Source organism: Procambarus clarkii, chromosome 12, assembly GCF_040958095.1.
Source record: "Procambarus clarkii isolate CNS0578487 chromosome 12, FALCON_Pclarkii_2.0, whole genome shotgun sequence".
Classification (NCBI taxonomy): Eukaryota; Metazoa; Arthropoda; class Malacostraca; order Decapoda; family Cambaridae; genus Procambarus; species Procambarus clarkii.
The window spans coordinates 40,663,102-40,683,399 of record NC_091161.1 but is presented as its reverse complement, the minus strand read 5'-3'; the positions used below and the strand labels follow the sequence as shown (position 1 = coordinate 40,683,399).

The 20,298-nt window shown below is 41.9% G+C and overlaps 1 protein-coding gene across 1 annotated transcript; it reads right to left on the bottom strand.

Annotated features, from left to right (window-relative positions):
* Positions 1-917: 917 nt before the first annotated feature.
* Positions 918-18,394, bottom strand: LOC138364016 (uncharacterized). The gene is made up of 3 exons (XM_069323457.1): positions 18,085-18,394; positions 7,438-7,827; positions 918-1,102 (listed from the first exon to the last, which is right to left on the bottom strand). The coding sequence occupies exons 1-3, from the start codon at positions 18,392-18,394 to the stop codon at positions 918-920; spliced, it is 885 nt and encodes a 294-aa protein (XP_069179558.1).
* Between the last annotated feature and the right edge of the window lie 1,904 nt (positions 18,395-20,298).

The window sequence follows — 20,298 nt, the reverse complement described above, 5'->3', positions numbered from 1 at the left end:
TGCTGGGAGACGAGCCACGTCATCTACGTCGTTATCGACAATACATCCAAACTAGTACTCTATAAATCCTGTATTTAAGACCGCAGGTTCGATTGTTTCAGCTAAGCTGACTTGTACTAGCCTGTTTAGCTATTAATAATAATCATTTAAATGGTAATGTTACGCGGAAGCGACAATTAACACAAAAAGTTTTCAAAACTTTCGTTAATGTTGTTTACGTCAATAACAACAGCGTATTTAAGGACGAAAGTTTCACTGTTTCTTATTTCATAGTTACTCATGTAATTATACAGGTTCCACCTGGGTAACCTGGCAATGGGTTCACAAAACTGACATATTTTCATACCGTTTTCATACACCTCAGCATTACTGGGGTACAAAAAACATTTCGGACACTGTACCTGTTTGTCTGGCGAGACGCTCACGAGTCTTGTGCCGATGTCAAGTTTGAAGCTCAAACTGGATTGTTAATTGTTGTGGAAGCTATGTTCCTCTGTAGCCTCCTGGAGCCCCATTTGATCTTGACACTCCAGGTCTTCTTGAGGGAGTGTGGAGTCGTGAGAGGGCAGTACCACCGGCAGAAGTTTACTAAAGCCCCTACATCTTGTAGCGTCGAGCTCCCTCACGGCTTTTGTTAGTGCCTGTGAGTGTGCCTCGTGGTCTTGGCTCCCGAGCGGGTTTGATGATACATTTATTAAGCAGGTAGTAATTTTAGCGAGTTCGGCGGTGGTCATGTCTTTGTAAGGAAGAAGTTTGAAGGCAGCGCTCATCAGCTAATGCTGGCGGGTGAAGTCGAGGAGCATGGTGCCTGAGAAACTTTTGACAGAGTCGGTATTATTATCTGTATTATCATCATCACTATGACCGCTCTCCTCGATATTAATTTCGGTATTAATATCATCATTATTCCCGCTGTCCTAGGTATTAATTTCTGTATTACCATACATAGTGGCATTAACGGAGCCAATATTTGTGTCTGGCCTGGAAGATTCAACCTGGTCCTTATCGTTGTCCATATCTTTCGACACTGACCCTGAAGACTGGTCTCTCTCAGACTCCCCTCGGAAACAACAACACAACACTCTCACAATTTTCTTAATCACTGATAAACACATTTTTGATGCGAGTAAATACGTTTTAATTACCAAAATATATAGGTACAGTACAATCATCACATCTATAAATCAACTGCATAATTTAGTAAAGTTAGAACGTAACGACTAAACCACACATCAGAAAGTTGAGAAGGACAAAGCTTTGGTCCGTCCTGGACAATCATCGATTCTTATAATGTATTGATAATGAACATGACATTCTCAGCCACGTTACTGTCACTCATCGTCTGATAACTTACAATGTACTAACCTGTTTGTGGAGAATATTGTTTGGTGGTAGACAGCAGGAAGAATGTTGGAGAGTTCGGAGTAGTTGGTAGTGAGAGTTGTGGGGAGGTTGTTAGTGAGAGTTGTGGGGTGGTTGTTAGCGAGAGTTGTGGGGAGGTTGTTAGTGAGAGTTGTGGGGAGGTTGTTAGCGAGAGTTGTGGGGAGGTTGTTAGTGAGAGTTGTGGGAAGGTTGTTAGTGAGAGTTGTGGGAAGGTTGTTAGTGAGAGTTGTGGGAAGGTTGTTAGCGAGAGTTGTGGGGAGGTTGTTAGCGAGAGTTGTGACGAGGTTGTTAGCGAGAGTTGTGACGAGGTTGTTAGCGAGAGTTGTGAAGAAGTTGGTAGTGAGAGTTGTGAACAGTTGGTAGTGAGAGTTGTGAACAGTTGTTAGCAAGAGTTGTGAACAAGTTGGTAGCAAGAGTTGTGAACAAGTTGGTAGTGAGAGTTGTGAACAGTTGTTAGCAAGAGTTGTGAACAAGTTGTTTGCGAGAGTTGTGAAGAAATTGGTATATGCTGTAATCATCTTGCATTACTCTCTCATAGGCTTCAGATGCGACCAAACTGGCATCAACTATGACTTAAATTAATTAAGATGGAGGGTAGAAATATCCTAATCTTCTCTATTGTTTTGAGATGCATCTTATTGTCTCAATAAACTTTCTTGAACTTGAATGACTTAAGATTTCGTCGTTACTTGCAAGTCACATAAGTCACTCAGATATCTAATCATAGTTGTTAATGAATTATCTAGCTCTAATAGTCACTTACCTAGTGCAGCGTTATGACAGATTTGTGTGTGTGTGTACTCACCTAATTGTGCTTGCGCAGGTTGAGCCCTAGCTCTTTGGTCCCGCCTCGCAACCGTCAATCAACAGGTGTTCAGGTTCCTAAGCCTATTGGGTTCTGTCATATCTACACTTGAAACTGTGTATGGAGTCAGCCTCCACCACATCACTTCCTAATGCATTCCATTTGTCAACCAGTCTCACACTAAAAAAAAGTTCTTTCTAATATCTCTGTGGCTCATTTGGCACTCAGTTTCCGTCTGTGTCCCCTAGTGCGTGTGCTCCTTATGTTAAATAGTCAGTCTTTATGTACCTTATCAATTCCCTCGAAATCGTGAATGTGGTGATCATGTCCCCCCTAACTCTTCTTCTTCCAGCGAAGTGAGGTTTAATTCCCATACTCTCTCCTCACAGCTCATATCTCTCGGCTCGGGTACTAGTCTGGTGGCAGACCTTTGAACCTTTTCCAGTTTAGTCTTATCCTTGACTAGATATGAACTCCATGCTGGGGTTGCATACTCCAGGATTGGCCTGACATATATGGTATACAAAGTTCTGAATGATTCCTTACACAAGTTTCTGAATGCCGTTCTTATGTTGGCCAGCCTGGCATATGCCGCTGATGTTATCCTCTTGATATAGGGTGCAGAGGACAGGTCTGGCGTGATGTCAACCCTCAAGTCTTTTTCTCTCTCTGATTCTTGAAGAATTTCATCTCCCAGATGATACCTAATATAGATACGTATTGTGGGTGTGTGTGTGTGTGTACTCACCTAATTGTACTCACCTAATTGTGCTTGCAGGGGTTGAGCTTTGGCTCTTTGGTCCCGCCTCTCAACCGTCAATCAACTGGTGTACAGATTCCTGAGCCTACTGGGCTCTATCATATCTACATTTGAAACTGTGTATGGAGTCAGCCTCCACCACATCACTTCCTACTGCATTCCATTTAATAACTATTCTGACACTGAAAAAGTTCTTTCTAATGTCTCTGTGGCTCATTTGGGTACTCAGCTTCCACCTGTGTCCCCATGTTCGCATCCCTCCAGTGTTGAATAGTTCATCCTTATTTACCCAGTCGATTCCTCTGAGGATTTTGTAGGTTGTGATCATGTCCCCCTTACTCTTCTGTCTTCCAGTGTCGTAAGGTGCATTTCCCGCAGCCTTTCCTCACAACTCATGCCTCTTAGTTCTGGGACTAGTCTAGTTGCATACCTTTGGACTTTTTCCAGCTTCGTCTTGTGCTTGACAAGGTACGGGCTCCATGCTAGGGCCGCATACTCCATAATTGGTCTTACATATGTGGTGTACAAGATTCTGAATGATTCCTTACACAGGTTCCTGAACGCCGTTCTGATGTTAGCCAGCCTCGCATATGCCGCAGAAGTTATTCTCTTTATGTGGGCTTCAGGAGACAGGTTTGGTGTGATATCAACTCCTAGATCTTTCTCTCTGTTTCATTAGGTACTTCATCTCCTATTCTGTATCCTGTGTCTGGCCTCCTGTTTCCACTGCCTAGTTTCATTACTTTGCATTTACTCGGGTTGAACTTCAACAGCCATTTGTTGGACCATTCACTCAGTCTATCTAGGTCATCTTGTAGCCTCCTACTATCATCCTCTGTTTCAATCCTCCTCATAATTTTTGCATCGTCGGCAAACATTGAGAGGAACGAATCTATACCCTCTGGGAGATCATTTACATATACCAGAAACAGTATAGTTCCAAGGACTGACCCCTGCGGGACTCCACTTGTAACTTCTCGCCAATCTGAGACCTCACCCCTCACACAGACTCGTTGTCTCCTGTTGCTTAGGTACTCCTCTATCCACCGGAGTACCTTCCCTTTCACTCCAGCCTGCGTCTCCAACTTTCGCACTAGCTTCTTGTGTGGCACTGTATCAAAGGCTGTGTACTCACCTAGTTGTGCTTGCCAGCCTGTGTGTGTGTGTGTGTGTACTATAATGTTGTGGGCTGGAGTTGTGTCGTTGATCCTTCTCTATGGACAACCCAACCCAAAACTCGGTAGAGTGCTTATACTTTACTAGGAGATCACACTGGGCACTTCTGGCTCTTGGAGAGGGGCTCAACGTCACACGTTTAAGGGATGCGGCTCCAATACTTAGCCTCTCTGTCACATGCACACACCCACTCGAGCCGCTGTGACTCCCCACTCTCTCCTTATGTAATATGATCTCCTCAATCCCCTTTGACTTATTAGTATTACCTTCTACCCTGTCCACAGCAGTGGTTCTTGGTTCTTTCTCTCTCTCTCCTCTCCTTCTGTTCCTATTTCCTGGGAAGCCTCACTGGGACAAGGGCAAACACTAGCAAAATTTGAATTACATTTACTGGACGAAGCACATACACAATACATACACACACTGTAATAATAATAAGGAATCCTACACTACTATACTATTTCAGTCAGGTTGCACTCCAACACCATCAGAACTCTATCATCTGCTTATCAAGTCGTATCCTATCTCCTGATTTATCACCTAATACTACCAACCTCCTCAAGTAGGTCAAGTCTTATAACACAATGTTGCACTCTCAGCAAGAGAATATATATATATATATATATATATATATATATATATATATATATATATATATATATATATATATATATATATATATATATGTATATATATATATATATATATATATATATATATATATAATATATATATATATATATATATATATATATATATATATACATATAAATGTTCCTTGATATACAACAATGATCAATCGATCCTCCTATCAGTCCTAGTGCACGCACATATGTATGTCTCTGCAGATAATCCTGCCAATGACTGTAACTCTATACTTCAGTATAAGTTACTCCTTGGCACAAAAATGGCACACAATCACTCGCCTTTCACTACGTCTTGCACGGTAATGATAACCAAACACTCTACCAACTCCCTACAAGTAATCAACCAGAACTTCCCTTCCACATCTGGAAGTTCACTACCCTGATCTCTTCAGGTTCTTCCGGGTTTTATCTACCAGGATCCTCCGCAGCTCTTCCAGGCTGCTACACCATGAAGTCTTCCTTGAGCAACTATGGTGCTCCACCACTTCTACTAGGGTCCTCCAGCTCTCCTGGCTGCTACACCATGAAGTTTCCTCGAACAGAACTGGAGTTTCGCCACTGGTATTACAGAATCACGTGGCACTCCTCTTCACTGCTTCTCCTCACAGCTCGAGGTCCTTCTCTTCCACTACCTTGGAGTCTCATCAACTACTCCCTCTGTGCTGGCTTCGAAGTTCTCAGCAACTTCTTCCCAAAGACAAAACCTGCAACCCATTGACATGCCAATAAAAATGTTTCCTTATAAACACATAGACGAAATAATCCACACATTATGTTTGCATCCAACATCTATCTGCTCTCTACATACTGTGAGAGCGGACTCCCCTGTTTGGGCTGGTCCATGCTACCCCTGCCCGGTGGTCCTCCTCACTCTGGGAGGGTCCTTCACCGCCAGTTCAGTTGGCTTCAGGCGGTCGACGGGAGAGGACGTGCTGCTCGTCCCTCCAGCTGTCTCTCTTATCTGTCTTCTTATTTAGGCTTTCTGCCTTACCAAAACATGTCTAACTTATCAATAAACATTCGCTACTGTCGCTGGGCACACGACCAACTACAAGTAATCACTATAAACTGGCTTAAATCGTGCTTACCACAGATTGTTTAGTCGAGGGGCGCTCTCCCCTCTGACGGCGTCTGATCAGGGCGCTCTCACGGCCCACGATAATGTCTCTGGGCGGCTTAATAAACTCTCCTCGCCGTCCAGGACTTGAGACCAAACGTTCCCAGCTCGATTCCACAGCCGGAACGTCTGCCACTTCCTTTCTCTTTGAGATATAACACTAGGGGTTCCTTTCTGACAGGAGCTCATACGAAGCACAGCTTCCCCTCGTGATGTTGGGTACTCAAGTGACTTAAGCTCCTCTCTAAGCGAGCCTCACACCTCCAGCAAATTATCCAAATCTCCTAACCAGTCATTTATGTAGCTCCTTATTCACTGCCCACAATCTCAAATTGTGTATCAAATCCAACCAACTATTTTACGTCTGTGTCTTCACCTCTATCTTTCATAGACCTTCTAGTCAGGTCAGGCTTGATAGAATAATTCTCAGAGGGGAGACTCGTATTTCGGCTACCTGGGATCATAACAGTACTCGCCTATTTGTGCTTGCAGATGTTGAGCTTTGCTCTTTGTTCCTGCCTCTCAACTGTCAATCAACTGGTGTTCAGGTTCCTGAGCCTACTGGGCTCTATCATATCTACATTTAAAACTGTGTATGGAGTCAGCCTCCACCACATCGCTGCCTAATGCTTTCCACCTGTTAATTACTCTGACACTGAAAAAGTTCTTTCTAACTTCCCTGTGGCTTCTTTGAGTACTCAGTCTCCATCTGTGTCCTCAGTCTCCACCTGTGTCCTTTTGTTCGCATACCACCTGAGTAAAAATGTTTATCCTTATCTACCGTGTCAATTCCTCTGAGAATTTTGTAGGTCGTGATCATGTCTTCCTTTACTCTTCTGTATTCTAGTGTCATGCAGCCTGTCCTCGTAACTCATGCCTCTTAGTTCTGTGACTAGCCTAGTGGCATCTCTCTGAACTTTTTCAAGCTTCGCCTTGTGCTTGACAAGGTACGGGCTCCATGCTGGGGCCGCATACTCCAGGATTGGTCTTACATATGTGATATACAAAGTTCTGAATGATTCCTTACACAGGTTCCAGAAGGCAGTCTGATGTTAGCCAGCCTCGCATACGCCGCAGATGTTATTCTTTTGATGTGGGCTTCAGGAGAATGGGTTGGTGTGATATCAAATTCTAGATCCTTCTCTCTGTCCGTTTCACGAAGGGCTTCATCTCCCATTCTGTAACCTGTGTCTGGCCTCCTGTTTCCACTGCAAAGTTTCATTACCTTACATACTCGGGTTGAACTTTAGAAGCCATTTGTTGGACCATTCATACAGTCTGTCTACGTCTGGCTGCCTTGGACAGTCTGCCGTAGACAGTCTGTTTACGTCGTCTTGTAGTCTCCTACTGTCTTCCTCCATCTTAATCCTCCTCATAATTTTTGCATCATCAGCAAACAATGTGAGGAATGATTCAATACCATCTGGAAGATCCTTTACATATATGAGAAACAGTATGGGTCCAAGGACTGAACCCTGCGGGACCCCACTGGTGACGTCTCGCCAATCTGATACCTCACCCCGCACAGTGACTCGCTGCCTTCTGTTACTTAGGTACTCCCTTATCCAATAGAACATCTTCCCTTTCACTTCTGCCTTCATCTCCTGCTTTCGCACAAGTCTCTGGTTTGGCATTGTGTCAAAGGCTTTCTGGTAATCCAAAAATATGGAGTCTGCCCACCCGTCTCTTTCTTGCCTGATTCCTGTTGCCTGGTTGTAGAATTCAATTAGTCCTGTGAGGCATGACATGCCATCCCTGAAACCATTTTGGTGTTGTGTCACAAAGTTTCTTCGCTCCAGATGATCGACTAGCTTTTTTTGCACAATTTTTTCCATTAGCTCGTATGGTATGCAAGTTAGGGATACTGGCCTGTAGTTCAGTGCCTCCTGTCTATCCCCCTTCTTGTATATGGGGACTGTAAGACATTTGGGGCTTGAATCTAATTATTTAAATATTAATGTAGTAAATTAAATTACGAAGGACCACCCGCTTTTATAGTAAAGAGGGAAACTGAGAATTTCTGATTAGATAATTCCTAGATGAACCAGTAACTATGGATAAAATACTAGAGAATATGATCATAGAAATAATTAATGGGCTGTATAATTAAATGAATCAAACCCTCAAACACCTACATTGGGGGGTTATTACTGGAACTCAGTACGTCCAGGAACTAGTGTGGTTCGTTCACTAATCCAAGATATAATAATCTAATCCTATGAATTATAGTGAAACCAATGTCATTACCATGAATGGGAACATAGATTATGAGTATAATAATGATAATCACAATAAACACATGTTAATCCAAAAGAAGCTCTGCATGTAAATAATTCCAGATAATTAGTAAAGGAATACAAAGGAATCTTAGCTTAATGACGATTCCTTTGTGTAAGTCACGACGCTTCCTCTAATTCCCTGGGCTCGGCTGGCTGACGAGTGGGATGGATTAACATGGGAGAAGGCGGCAGGGAGAATTCTTCTCACGTGCTGCAAAACAAATATTTACAGTAGCAACTAATTGAACTACTGAATCTTTATGTTCAAGAAATTAATATTAACAGGAGATAATGGGTAATGACCTGTGGTTTGGTGTTGGTATACGTCGTCATGGCAAATCATCCAGCTACTATTCTACACCCTGTACGATGCATCAAATAAGGATAAGATACTTAGCTAATATGGGCACTGTATAAGTTTTAAGATTGCCGAAATTCGCGTCCCAGGCTCTGGCTTCACCTATCCTGGATAATGGCGCGCTTCACTGGCCGGTCACGTGTAGTCAAGAACCAGATTAAAAAGATTCCTTATATTACACCGACACCAGTTGAAGATATTATCTGCAAGGTTGTTCACGCCTCACAGTGGCGACTTTCATCTGAGGATGGATAACGTCTACCCTGATGACTGGGCAATGGCGTCTCCTCGTGAGCACGATGCGGACAGGTCTGCTCGAGAGCTTCCATCCACGTGTACTGGCGTGCCCTCCTCACCCACGCCGCGTCTCGCGTTCATTAGACAAATTATTGTCATGAATATTAGTATTTCTCGCATTTGTGCTTGAAATGTTGGAGACAGGACGGGTTTATTATTTAGAAGAGGGAAATATTATTATTTGCCAATTTAGTGATAGTAAACATATAAGGGAGAGGAATTAATGTCTCTCCATGGCATTCAGTTGTGACGTTAACTTTTATTACTAGATAACCGCTATGACTCTAACGCTCTATTCGGCTTTTAGTTGGAGGTCAATTTATCTGTAATTAATTATCACACAGAACGCCTTGGTTATAGAGAATCGAATTTAATTCTCAGATACATTGGATATAATGTGTTTATTGTAATGAAATCTGACGCAATACTGGCGTCAGGTGACGTGAGAATTCTAGCCTACTGCACAGATGAAATTATTAGTACATGAGAATTCTACGTGGTGTTAATTTTACTTACTACAATATTTAGTAGAGTTAGTAATAAGTAATGAGAATACAACAGTGTTGTATTCGGTGTTGGAAATTTCCAACATAACTCCGGGGGGAGGATTCTAGGGTCGTAGTGTACTGTGGAGTACTGACCTATCCCGAAGTGATATTAAGATTAGTGTATTAGTAGGTTAATATGTTAGTATGTTAGTACACACATAACGAACGTCCCGGATTTATCAAGGACTTACAAGAACTTGAGTCTTGCTATTTACATGTCAAAGGAAACATGTTACTTATAGCCTACACAATATTTAAAGATTTTAACTCACACAATTTAAACAACAGAATCTACTATGATGGGAATGTCCTGGGTCATAGTGACTGGTAATGGTTTGTTACTCGACATCCCATCACAGCATCATCATAGTTATCTAAGTGGGATGTGAAGGAAATTACTCTTGTTCAGAGTTGTAATAGGCTTGCAAATCCGCCTACATTGTTGAGCAGCAGCTCTAGTGGGGCGGTTGCTTGGAGGAACAGGATCATTGTCCTCGGAAATTACTGGGGAAACTGGATCTGGCTGATATTCTTGCTCAGTCAGTTCAAGGGGAACCAGCTTCTCTAAAGTTTTTAGAGTAGTGTTGCCTCGGCATAAAACTTTAACTACTCTCAGGACACCTTGATGATCTGGATGAATGGCAACAATTTTGCCTATAGGCTACTCTGACCTTGGTCCATCACTGTCGACTAGTACTAGGTCCCCTGGTTTTAATTGCACCTTATTGTAAGGACTCGAAGCTCCGTAGTGGTACTCTCGTAGAGTTGTGAGGTACTCTCGAGTCCACACCTCATTCCACTTGTTAATAACTCTGGAGAGATGCTGGTAGCTTTCCACCAAGTCTCCTCTGGTCACATGTGACGGGTCTACAGGGTCCTCTTCGGCTAAAGGGATGAGAGGGCTCAGTAGACCTCCATGGATCAAGTGTGAGGGGCTCAGAAGTTCTCTCTGGGTGAAATCATCAGACAGGTAGGTTATTGGACGGTTATTGACTCGCGCCTCGATTTCCACAACAATAGTTTGGAGTTCTGAGTCCGACCTTTTGTCGGTGTAAAGTTTTCCTTAGACACTTCTTGACTGTGCCTACCATTCGCTCATAGAACCCACCTTGCCAAGGGGCTCTCGGTGCTTTGAATTTCCAGTGACATTGTCGTCTCTGTAGGACTGACTGTACTTCTGGGTGGTTCCAGACTTCTCGCAAACAACTTTCTCCTGCCACAAAATTGGAACCATTGTCCGATATCATTACTTTAGGACACGGTCGGCGGGCAGCAAATCTGCGGAAAGCTTGAATGAAGGCTTCAGCACTCATGTCTGGAGTGACCTCTAAGTGTACGCCTCTGGTTGTAGCACACGTAAAGAGACAAATGTACGCCTTCACTGGTATATTATCTGGGTTACCAGTGAGGAGTAAGGCTCCTGTATAATCAACACCAGTGGTTTCGAAAGGACGAAGATGAACCACTCGCTCTTCTGGGAGTGGTGGAGGTCCTGGGTAAGGACATACTCTAGCGTCGTATCTCTTACAGATTACACAAGATTTAATAATTGTCTTGACTGTCTGACGACCTTGAGGAAGCCAGTACTTTTGTCTAAGGTCGGTGAGAGTATCTAAAACTCCACCATGTAAGGTACCATATTGATGGTGGTGTAAGACAAGAAGTTTAGTGATGATGTGGTGACGAGGTAGGAGAATTGGATTCTTTGTGTCCAAATCAATTTTTGCATGTAGCAAACGTCCTCCACATCGTAGTATGTTATGAGTGTTGGCATCGTACCAGATGCCTAGAGACTTAGTTAATTTATCTGAAAGATTTTCATATTCACTTCCATATGTCTCTTGTTGTGCACGTTTGATCCAGTAGAGGATAGGATTGGGAAACTTATGTCGAATTCCTACCTTAGCAAGGAAATCAAACACGTGTGCAGTCACTCGTAACAATTTGCTTAAGTTAGAATAATGATGAGGATCAATGGCTAATATTCGTTGAGGTTCTGGTTCTTTCATGGGAGTGGTGATATTGGTCACTATGACTTGTGGCTTTTGTTTGGGCCACTGACCACCAACAAGCCATGAAGGTCCATTGAACCACAGCGAAGACTTGACAAGTTGCTTTAATGTTAACCCTCGAGATAAATAATCTGCAGGATTGTCCTTAGTAGGAACATGTCGAAATTTATATCCAACAGATAAATCATGAATCTCCCTGACGCGATTACTGACGTAAGGAGTTTTGTTGTTATTGTTTCTTACCCATTGTAAGACTGCCTCGTTGTCTGACCACACTACAATCTCACCAAAGTGAATATTATTGAGTGTCTTTGCCAGGCAATGAGCCAATCTTACTCCCACTAGCAATGCAGTCAACTCCATCTGAGGTAAAGATCTCTTCTTGATGGGAGCAACTCTTGCTTTAGATGTGAGCAAAATTGATTGTGCACTGTTAACTAAATAGGCTACTGCGCCATATGCTTTGCCAGAGGCACCGCAAAAAACGTGCAAATTGGTGGGTAAGTTTGGTCCTGAAGCATTACGAGGAAATTTCAAAACGCCTAACTGATTAAAATCCGTTGAGAGTATTTGCCATTTGGCTTGTAACTCACTTGATAACGGATCATCCCATCCCATATGTTTCTGCCAGCACTCCTGCATTAGGAGTTTGCCCCTTATTAATATAGGACTAAGTAGGCCTAAAGGGTCAAATGGTTGACTGACAAATGAGAGCAGTGTTCTCATGGTAAGGGTTGAATTATCAGTTTGTACTGACTTGACATTCATCTCGTCAGTACTGGTATTCCATTCCACGCCTAGAACCTTTAATTGACTGGGTACCTGATAATCTGGAAATTCTTTCTCGATTACCTGGTTAAGCAGTTTATTATTTGAGGCCCATGACTGTAGTGGCATATTGGCTCCTAACAGTTCACGGTTAGCCTCATGGTAGATTTCTACCAGATCAGCTTGATCATTAGTTGTCCCCTGGAAATTGTCGACATACAAGTTGTCGCTAATGTCTGCCTTATAAGGGCTGTTTGATTTCCTCAAATGCGTGTCTAATGTTGCTTGCAAAAGAAACGGTGAGGACGTAGCTCCAAATAATACTGAGGCAAAACGATAGGTGATTACTTCACTGTTAGGATCCAGTGGATCCTTAAACCAGAGGAATTTTGTGTAGTCACGATCTTCCTCCTGTAACCATACTCGGAGAAAGGCTTTGCTGATATCAGCTGTATAGGCAAAAATACCTGTGCGAAATCGTAACAACACATCATGTAGCCTTTGTGTTAGGCTAGGTCCCGTTTGGAGACATTCATTTAAAGACACACTGCTTGGCTTTACTTTAGCACTGCAGTTAAAGACAATACGAATAGGTGTTGTCAATGAGTCTTTCACCACAGCGTGATGAGGTAAATAATGACCTGTTTTTCGGTCATCGTGCTCAACAACTTCAATGAACTTATTGTTAAGTTGTTGTTGGATAAGTTGATGATACATGTTCAGTTTGTCTGGCTGCTTCTGTAGTCGTGTTAATTGAGATTGCAATTGTGAGGCTGCCATAAAATAATTAACTGGAAGTTGTGGATGATCCAACTTCCATGGGAGTCTTACCCAGTATTGTTTATTTGAGTAGACAACCGTATCCAGGTATTGCTGGTAAGTCCACGTATCATCAGGACTTGGTTGCTCAGGGATAATGCCTAAAGTGTCTAAATCCCACAAACGATGTATTGGTGGGTCAGACTCAATATCCTCAGATATTTCCCTGAAACGTAGGGGTGACTGTTCCATGCCTAGTCACGCCACGATTACATTATTGGATTGTTGGTTTGTGGACGCTGGACCTTGTCTGAAAAGCACTGGTCCTGTAAGCAATTTGCCTCCTGCGGACGACAACAAATTCATACCATGTTGCCTAGTGCATCCAGTTATAAACTTGTAATAATGATCCGCGCCTATTAGTATTCCAACATCTGTGAGGCAGTCAGAATTTATTTTATAATCTGCTAGCCTCATGCGGTTTCGTTTAAGGTGTCTCGCAGTGCGAGCTAACCCTGTGACCTGCAGGTCTGTAGGAATTTTATCCACTACTACCGCTTGGATTGGGCTAGTAGAAGATCCTAGTCTTACTAATACTTTAACTACCTTGTAGTCACGAGGTCCACTATTTGACAAGAAACCAGAAATATTTAACCTCACACTTTTGGCAGGTTTTAAATTTAACTCATCTACCGATTGTTGTGTAATGAAGGTTTTCTGTGAACCTTGGTCAAAAAGACCCCTAGTGTTAATTCTAGATCTTCGGTTTATTAGTTTAAGTTGAGCTGTAGGCAAAGTAGTATTATTGCCTGACTCAGTAGCAAGTACATTTACTTCGTGATGTACTTTGCAATATTGCACTGCAGTAGAATTCTCTCCAGTGGTCATGGTTGGTGTAGAAGATTTTCCACATAAGGCGTAGTGGTGTACACCTTGGTTACAGCGGTTGCAGGAACGTAGTTGCACTGTACATTTCTTGGGATCATGAGAGCCCATGCACTTGGTGCACTTGTGCAATTCTTGTAACCTTTTAACCCTAACATTATAAGTTGGATAAACAGAGCATTGATAAGTGGTGTGTCCCTGATTACAGAACAGACACCTTCTCTGGTTAATAGACTTAGTCTCTTTAGTAGACAAGTCATTGGTTATCTCTGAAGGAGACACCGAATATGTACCCACATTTCCACTTCTTTTCCCAGTGGATGGAGCAGGTTTGGATTTATATTTATTAGACTTACTCTGAGTCTGTTTAGGTTTGACTGAAATATCAGTACTAGTTGGTTTAGACTCAGGTTTAATTTTATCATGAGTCTTTAACCTGTTAACTGTGATCCTCAATCCCTCGAAAATTTGGTCAAGAGTGAGAAACTCGGTATTATAATGTGAGCAGAGCTCTGTCAAGACATTTCGAGGTAATTTGCTCTGTAATAGTAACTTGATAGACCATTCTGAAGCAGGTATATTAACTTTAGTACCTAAGGCCTTTACTAGAGACTCTACTTCTAGTCTGAAGCTTTGAAGTGACTCTGGTCTACTATTTGGTGCATTCAGATCTAGCAATTGATAATAGAGGGTAGCTATACTTAACTCTTTGTTGCAATAGTTCAACTTCAGGAGTTTTATAGCTTCCTCATAATTACTCTCATTAAGAGTAAGGTTATGTATGACCTTTTTAGCCTCTCCTGTGAGAAGACTAAGTAGGTATGAAAATTTAGAAACCTTGTCTAGAGACGGTTTCTTATGGATGTGAACTTCAAAGGAAGTCCAAAAATTGTCCCAATTTTCTGTATCTAATCCTGAAAATGTAGGTAAGTCTAGAGTAGGTAAACGAACCTCTGGTAGTTGATTATTGAAGTGAGACCTAGTGTTACTGGTATTGGATCCAGATTGTTTTGCTAATTTAGATAGCCTGATAATTATATCTTGAGTCTCATCTTCATATTGGGAGATGTCGTCTACAATTTGACTTACTTCCTCAGGATCAGTTTCTACAGTATTTAGCAGATCAAGGTAAGATTGACCTGCAGATCTGACTTGATCAAATTTCAGCTCAGTTACTCTAACTGATGTCTCTAAGTGATAAGAGTCAATGGGAGTATCTTTAGTTAAGCCCTCAGCCTTATTAATTAATCTGGTCAAATGACCTTTAAGGCTACTGTAGGTTCTCCTCAATTGCTCAGGAGTAGCCATGTTGGGCTTAGGTCCAAACTTCATGGTGTTAGTATATGTATTACTAATGAAGCTTGGGTACTTGTTCATTAGTGAACAAGTAACATTAAATGTAGCCTAATTTAAGGTGGCTACTTTATATTTTACCTCACTTGACGTTGAATGTACCTACCTACCTAACAACAAATAGCTAGATATTTTGTGCACTGTCTGAACTTCACCATTAGTTCTCGTCCGGTTAGCTCATCTATATCACCATCAGAGTTAATGGAGATTATCCAGCAATACACAAAATAGATACACAAAATAATGCATACAAGAGAAATATTATGGAGACACTCCAATCAGAGTTATCTCAAAATTTAATCCCACCCTGTATAGGGTCAGCACAAATAATATAATACATACAACACTGACTAGCTTAGATCTAGTCGTAATAATTCCTAACTAAGAACTATAAAGTTATTTAGTCTGGGCTTGTACCAAATTCAGCACAATCTCAGCCTAAATTCTACCTAATAACATGGGTAAAGATTATTGTGGTGCAGTAAGGTGAATATAGTTGTGCTGTATTTTTGTTTTTTTTTGTTTTATAAGAGTGTTCTTGCACACACAGGTGAAACAATTATGTACAGTTAAGTTTGGCTTGCTAGCCACAGCCGTTTGTGATGGTTGATGGTGTTAATTAACTTGTCAACCACATGCAACCTAGATTCCCCTGACAAGTGTACACCATCTCTGGTCAGGTTCTGTCTGTAAAGTCTGGCTGTAAATTGGATATATGTGGCATCCAATCTCACTCGTTTTTTCAGCCTGAAATTTATGTACTTAGCAGCTCTCAGGTAGTATTCTGGGGTTACTCCCCAACGATTATCTTGACTTGGTTGGCGAGGTTCCACTAATGTGAATACTACCGATTCACTGATGAGCTTGAAAGAAGAAATTATGGCTTTGAGGTGTTTGATCACCTCGGCTGGATGACGAGTGGGGTGGATGTCATTACCACCTAAGTATATAATGGTTAGATGGTGAGGCCACTCTAACGCAGGTGTTAGGGTGGGGTTATTATAAAAGTTATGAGCTGTTGCTCCTGGTGACCTAAAAATTCTCACCTCTGTGTGAGGTATAGATCTAAGTGTTGTGGGTAATTGGCTATGACCCACTAAAGCTACCTTATACATGAGGTGAAAGTAGCAATATGTTAGTGTGATCTAGGCTAACTGATGTGTTACACGGTTAGTTGACACAATTAATTAAATAGTTAGTCTAGCTTCTATCACACAAGGATTAGTTATTAATGATTAATATTTTAATTATAAATTTAATGCCTATCCGGTTCGAAGGACCATAATGTGGGACATTTGGGGCTTGAATCTAATTATTTAAATATTAATGTAGTAAATTAAATTACGAAGGACCACCCACTTTTATAGTAAAGAGGGAAACTGAGAATTTCTGATCATTAGATAATTCCTAGATGAACCAGTAACTATGGATAAAATACTAGAGAATATGATCATAGAAATAATTAATGGGCTGTATAATTAAATGAATCAAACCCTCAAACACCTACATTGGGGGGTTATTACTGGAACTCAGTACGTCCAGGAACTAGTGTGGTTCGTTCACTAATCCAAGATATAATAATCTAATCCTATGAATTATAGTGAAACCAATGTCATTACCATGAATGGGAACATAGATTATGAGTATAATAATGATAATCACAATAAACACATGTTAATCCAAAAGAAGCACTGCATGTAAATAATTCCAGATAATTAGTAAAGGAATACAAAGGAATCTTAGCTTAATGACGATTCCTTTGTGTAAGTCATGACGCTTCCTCTAATTCCCTGGGCTCGGCTGGCTGACGAGTGGGATGGATTAACATGGGAGAAGGCGGCAGGGAGAATTCTTCTCACGTGCTGCAAAACAAATATTTACAGTAGCAACTAATTGAACTACTGAATCTTTATGTTCAAGAAATTAATATTAACAGGAGATAATGGGTACTGACCTGTGGTTTGGTGTTGGTATACGTCGTCACGGCAAATCACCCAGCTACTATTCTACACCCTATACGATGCATCAAATAAGGATAAGATACTTAGCTAATATGGGCACTGTATAAGTTTTAAGATTGCCGAAATTCGCGTCCCAGGCTCTGGCTTCACCTATCCTGGATAATGGCGCGCTTCACTGGCCGGTCACGTGTAGTCAAGAACCAGATTAAAAAGATTCCTTATATTACACCGACACCAGTTGAAGATATTATCTGCAAGGTTGTTCACGCCTCACAGTGGCGACTTTCATCTGAGGATGGATAACGTCTCCCCTGATGACTGGGCAATGGCGTCTCCTCGTGAGCACGATGCGGACAGGTCTGCTCGAGAGCTTCCATCCACGTGTACTGGCGTGCCATCCTCACCCACGCCACGTCTCGCGTTCATTAGACAAATTATTGTCATGAATATTAGTATTTCTCGCATTTGTGCTTGAAATGTTGGAGACAGGACGGGTTTATTATTTAGAAGAGGGAAATATTATTATTTGCCAATTTAGTGATAGTAAACATATAAGGGAGAGGAATTAATGTCTCTCCATGGCATTCACTTGTGACGTTAACTTTTATTACTAGATAACCGCTATGACTCTAACACTCTTTTCGGCTTTTAGTTGGAGGTCAATTTATCTGTAATTAATTATCACACAGAACGCCTTGGTTATAGAGAATCGAATTTAATTCTCAGATACATTGGATATAATGTGTTTATTGTAATGAAATCTGACGCAATACTGGCGTCGGGTGACGTGAGAATTCTAGCCTACTGCACAGATGAAATTATTAGTACATGAGAATTCTACGTGGTGTTAATTTTACTTACTACAATAATTAGTAGAGTTAGTAATAAGTAATGAGAATACAACAGTGTTGTATTCGGTGTTGGAAATTTCCAACAGGGACTACATTTGCCGCCTTCCAAATTTCTGGCAGTTCACCTGTTACCTGTGATTTGTTATACACCATGGAGAGTGGCAGGCACAGTGCTTCTGCTCCTTCCTTTAGTAGCCATGGTGTTATTCCTTCCAGGCCTATAGCCTTTGTCACATTCATCTCTAGCAAAAGCTTCCTTACATTTCCACTGATAATCTCAAATTCCTCTAGTGGTGCCTGGCTAATTATTTCTTCTCTAATATCTGGAACTTCTCCTTGCTCTAATGTGAAGACTTTCTGGAATTTCATATTGAGTTCCTCGCACACTTCATTGTCATTTGTAGTGAATCTGTCTGCCCCTATCCTCAGTTTCATTACCTATTCCTTCATTGTTTTGTTTCCCCTGATGTGGCTGTGCTGCAATTTGGGTTGGGTCTTAGCTTTGCTTGCTATGTCATTTTCATATTGCCCCTCTTCCACTCTTCTCACCCTGACGTATTAATTCCTGGCTCTCTAGTAACCTTCTCTGTTCTCAAGTGTCCTGATAGTTTCTCCATGCTCTTTTACTTTGTTGCTTAGCCAGCTTACATCTCTGTTTTCACCTTTTATGCCGGGATAAATTTTTCTGCTGCATCCTTGCAGTTCTGCGTGATGTATTCCTTCATGTTTTGGGCCATCTTTCCCCTTAGCTCTGATTCCCATGTTACATCCTTTAGGAATTTTCTTATCTCCTCGTAATTTCCCTTACGGAATGCTAGCCTTTTGCTTTCAGTTTCCTTTTTAGAGTAATTTAGCCCTTCTTCGACAAGATGCTCAAACGTCAGTACACTGTGATCGCTCATTCCTACTGGGGCCGCAAAGTCAATTTCCCTTATGTCGGAGTCATTCAGAGTGAAAACTAGGTCGAGTCTCGCTGGTTCATCACTTCCCCTCATCCTAGTGGGTTCCCTAACATGTTTGCTTAGGAAGTTTCTTGTCGCCACCTACAATAGTTTGGCTCTCCATGTATCCTCTCCTCCATGCGGTTCCTTGTTCTCCCAGTTTATCTTTCCATGATTTAAGTCCTTCATGATGAGCAGATGAGATCGATTTTAACAGGCAGCAGAAGCTGCCCTCTCAATTATGTTATTAACTGCCATGTTGTTTCTGTCATACTCTTGTCTGGTTATATATAAGCTATATATGTGTCTACAAGCTCCCCCCAGAAGCTCTCCCCCGCCCAAAAGCTCTCCCCAAAAGCTCCCCCCCCCCCTACCTCTGAATATTATCCTTTACCTGCAATTTGTTGTTTATGAATTTATAGAATAGACCTGCTTCTGTTTTACATTTGTCTGCAATCCCTTTTTCAAAATTTCTTTCTGCCTCTCTCCTCACTGCCGTGTAGTTGTTTCTAGCATCTTTGTATCACTGGTATGTTTGGGGGGTTTGGCCTCTTCCTGTATTGATTCCATTTTTGTGTCTTTTGGTCTCTGGCCCACTCGCAATTTCTGTTGAACCAATCCTGTTTCCTAGTTCTGCATCTCTGTTTTGGTATAATTTTTTTTTTGTGCCTTTATCATATATTTAAAAAAAACTGACATACATCTCATTCACTTCCTTGCCTACCAACAAGTCTGTCCAATTATAGTCACTAAAAAAATTTCTAAGGTTCCCATAATCCTGACCCCATCTGCCCTGCAGCCTATCCTACTACTAATGTAACAACGTTATACTGCAACATACATAGGTAAATATCGTGGCCTGTCTAGCCTACTCAAACAAGGGCTAATGGGAGGGAAGTTGAACTACCTTAACATTCCTGGCTCACAACGCCTGTCCCTCGATGGTGTGAGGTTCCCACGCTTCCTGAGTCGGTCCTTGACGATCCAGGAACTTTCCACCAGTCCTCAGGTATAGTGAAGCCTTCGCGTCGTCGCCGAACCACTCCCAGAGATTCAGATATCCCAATCCTGGTTCACCAGTGGGCACTGAACTAATCACTGTATGTACACACTCGCCCCTTCTGCAAGGCGTTGCTCCTTGCTCTACGAACGATGTCGTCCCTCCAAAATCCTCAATGAATGTGACACGGTCACAGCCAGGCCTGCCCACAACACCTTCCAGACCCCTCCAGCATCATGCAGCGCCTCTCCAGCGTCGCCGCCGACCGATTCTTCAAGTTTTGGCATTTTCTGCTCAATGAACTTGGCTTCTTGCCTCTCGGAAGCACAGGGTCTTCAGTAACAATGGTGGGCAGCGATGCCTAGTATAATCCACTGAGTAAGGCTTGTAGAGCCTCA